Consider the following 3,476-nt stretch of genomic DNA (forward strand, 5'->3'; position numbering starts at 1 on the left):
TTCCCTTCTCTTTTCCCATATCCCAGTTACCCTTTACCTTTGAGTGCTTTCCTATCAGTTCACAATGTCTATCATATCTCCTAATTTAAATTAACTCTTTCAGGCTTTACACTAGAGAAACAATGCGGTGCTTGCACATGTATGTTTGATTTATTTCACTTATGAATATGGTCTCTAGTTGTGACCATTTACCTATAGGTAATTTCATTTTTAAAGTGTGTAGAGTTTTTCTTGTCTTTCTCAACTGATGTTTATTCTTGGTTTTTCAAAACTGGTTCTTAGAGATTCTGCTTTGATCATGTTGAATTCTTCTCTTATGTAAGTAAAATATAGATTTTTAAATTCAACCTAATTAAATAACATTCACAGATTCACATGACTTTACAGTAAGCTTGGAGGAATGTCAGTCTGCTATCACTACTGAATTTAAGCAAACGTGATTGCCAGAAAAATGGAATGACTTAAATATTGTGAATTTCCTAGTTGAATTACTAAGATCTCTTGTCTAAGATGTACACGTTCCCTAGTTTCCTGTTATAAATTTTACTTTTTCTAGATCCTAAGTCATGTTATGATAAAGATGGAAGGTGAGAAGTGAATAAACATAAAATACTTTACGAAATGACAACAGTATATTAAAATTTTCTAATTTAAAGAAAACTGTCTATTTTCTCTTCTCGTTTTCTCTTTTTTCCTCACCCTTCTTCCATAATTCTTCTCTACCTACAGCCTGACTTCTCTTCCTCTCACATCTTTCTTCTTTATTTTTGATATATCTGTCATATATTTGCAGAACTACTTCAGAATCATTTGTCTTTCTCTTTCTTTCTTTAATATATGCCTTTTCGTGTATTTCCAGAATTAATCCTGGGACCTCTCAGGCAAACGTACCACTGTCTTATTGCAACTCAGACTGCAATTGTGATGAAAGTGTGTGGGAACCAGTCTGTGGGGACAATGGAGTCACTTACCTATCACCTTGTCTGGCAGGATGCACATCTAGAGGTGGCCATGAAAACCCTACTGTAAGTAATAGTGTTACTTTCTCTCCCCTCCATAATCAAGATCACACATTACATTTAACAATCCCTTATCAAATTGGTCTATAATTAATTTGCCCAGTAAAATGATAAAAAAGTAAAAGAGTCCAATATTTTCTGTCATTGTGATAGCTGTAATATTGTATACTCAAAGCTTCATATTAAATCCTACTTAGATGACAATCAGGTTTTACTGTCACTTGAATTCTAATTTGAGATGACATCATTATTGTTTCATTAAAATTATAAGAATGCAACATTTTGTAATGTGAATACACTTAAAGGACTTAGAAAGTATCTAATTTGACTAAACCTATGATTTTCATTGGACTGGAATTATTTTGCCATTCAGAAGATAGAGGAAAGCCCTCAGTCAGTCCATGGTCAGCACTACCTGCCTCACTAGGGCAACAATCTATATAGAAATGTGTACACAAAACAATCTATATATAATTTTGAATATAGGTTCAGATGAGCTTCTCTCTAGGCTCAGCATCTTTCTGACTTTCCAAGAGATAATCAAGTCTTCATGGTCACGTAACTGCCCAATTCGTGTCTGCCAATTCTGATTTCCCCAAAGCTGGCATTTCTCCTTCCTAGCATAATGTAGTATCTTGCTCATGTCTTGCTAATACACCCCATAAAAATGCCATTTTTTCTTTACTCAAAACATTCCTTTCCATGTGAGCAATGTGTTCCCATAGTATGCTGGGTAACTCCCAATCATTGGTCATTTCTAGTATTTCAGATGCTTCTTTCTACTCAAAGTCTCGTAAATGTGGGTACCAATTTCCTGGTCCTTTTTATACTATCAAGAGGAGAAATATTACCAACTATGATCATTACTGTCAGCTACCCACTTCTGTGCTTGATGTTCAAGCATTTTTCATCATCCGCTTGTGTATAATTCTGCCCATTGTACTTTGGAAAACATAGTGCCTTTTGAAGGACAAAACATCCTACATTCTCTGAAAGTGGCCCAGTACAATGCACAATCATGACATAAAGACTGCCCTTCAAAGTCCACACATTAAATTCATGATTATTTTGCCCCCATTTAATCCATGGTTCTTTTCTCAATGATGAAGACCTGGGAGAGACACGATATTAGAATCCTCAAGAGAGTTCTATGTACCGTGCACACATCACCTTCTAAATAATTTGCATCGATTGCACAGTTGTTTATGAAATTCTTAGTAATAAACCCTGTCTTCTGCAATGAAGATTTTTTGTATCAGTATATGGTTTATTGGCCAATATGTTTCTTCAGTAAAGCATTCCTCCATGTTATTCCTAATTGTGAGAAAATGTTTAGAAGTACAACTTCATAGAATCATACAAATACAGATTCAAATTCTTCAATTCTTCCTCCAGTAATAGAAATTAGAAAAGAATTTATTAAAGATACTGATCTATGTAAGCTATCTGCCAGATTAACCCTTTAAAATTAAGTGTTCTTAAGTTTTCATGTTTGGTTTTGTTGTTAAAGATATACAGTTGTGTTGAATTTCACTGATAATAACAGCATCTCTTGTATTTGTCATTATGCACTTGGGTGTTATTTCTGCTTTCCAAAATAAAATTCCAGCACACCTGCCTGGCTCCATTTTTCCTAGACTCCTTCCTACTCTGTGAGTAGCTCTACTTGCAGATTTTTGGCCCCTTCCTAAGTGTGGAGTTGCTGAATTCTCTGGGTAATTTTTTCACAGGACATATGTCTGGTACTTGGTACAGACTGTTAAGTAGATTAGGTAAGGGTATTATAAAAAGTAAAAGCGAGTGGAATAGAGGTACTAAAAATAATTTATGAGTGGGAAAATTTGCACAGTTTCAAACACTAATTTTTTTCAATTATTTCCTATCTTTTAAACTAGAAATGAATTTAATGTTAATAGTAAATTATATTTTCTTATCTAGAAAGGACTCCAGGAAGCTATTTTACCTTTCAACTGTGAAGAAACTATATTTTTAGAAATTTTTAAAACTGTAAATATCTTAATTTCAATGGATGACACTTTTTTCAGTGGAGGAATGTATTTAGAGCACTGTCATATTTTCTAAATGTATTTTGTAATATTTCAATCACTGTTTTCTAGATGTTCTACAACTGTAGTTGTCTTGAAATTTCCGGTTACAAGAGCACAAATTACTCTGCTCGTTTGGGTGAATGCCCGAGAGATAATCACTGTAAAAAGAAACATTACTTTTACATAAGTGTGCAATTCTTGGAGGCTTTTTTTACTGCATTGGGAGCTACCTCATTAATCTTGTTGCTTATGAAGTGAGTATGAAATTTCACGTGTACTGGACTATGGTTTTAAGTAATCATGTACATGTTTTTCACAGTATGTTTGGGGTGCAAGCTCATATCTTCTTACATTTTATCTTTTTTTTTTTTTTTTTTTTTTTGGTTTTTCTCCGGTACCAGGAACCGAA

General features: G+C 33.8%; 1 protein-coding gene across 1 annotated transcript in view; it reads left to right on the plus strand.

The window, feature by feature from the left end:
- The window catches only part of LOC102014763 (solute carrier organic anion transporter family member 1B1), a 61,540-nt gene that overhangs the window by 46,060 nt on the left and 12,004 nt on the right, over nucleotides 1-3,476 (plus strand). The window contains exons 11-12 of the mRNA XM_005379050.2: nucleotides 860-1,025; nucleotides 3,137-3,321. Of these exons, the coding sequence (XP_005379107.1) occupies nucleotides 860-1,025; nucleotides 3,137-3,321 (351 nt within the window). The remainder of the gene's footprint in view (nucleotides 1-859; nucleotides 1,026-3,136; nucleotides 3,322-3,476) is intronic.

The sequence above is a fragment of the Chinchilla lanigera genome, unplaced genomic scaffold (assembly GCF_000276665.1).
Source record: "Chinchilla lanigera isolate Chin_1 unplaced genomic scaffold, ChiLan1.0 scaffold00012, whole genome shotgun sequence".
NCBI lineage: Eukaryota > Metazoa > Chordata > Mammalia > Rodentia > Chinchillidae > Chinchilla > Chinchilla lanigera.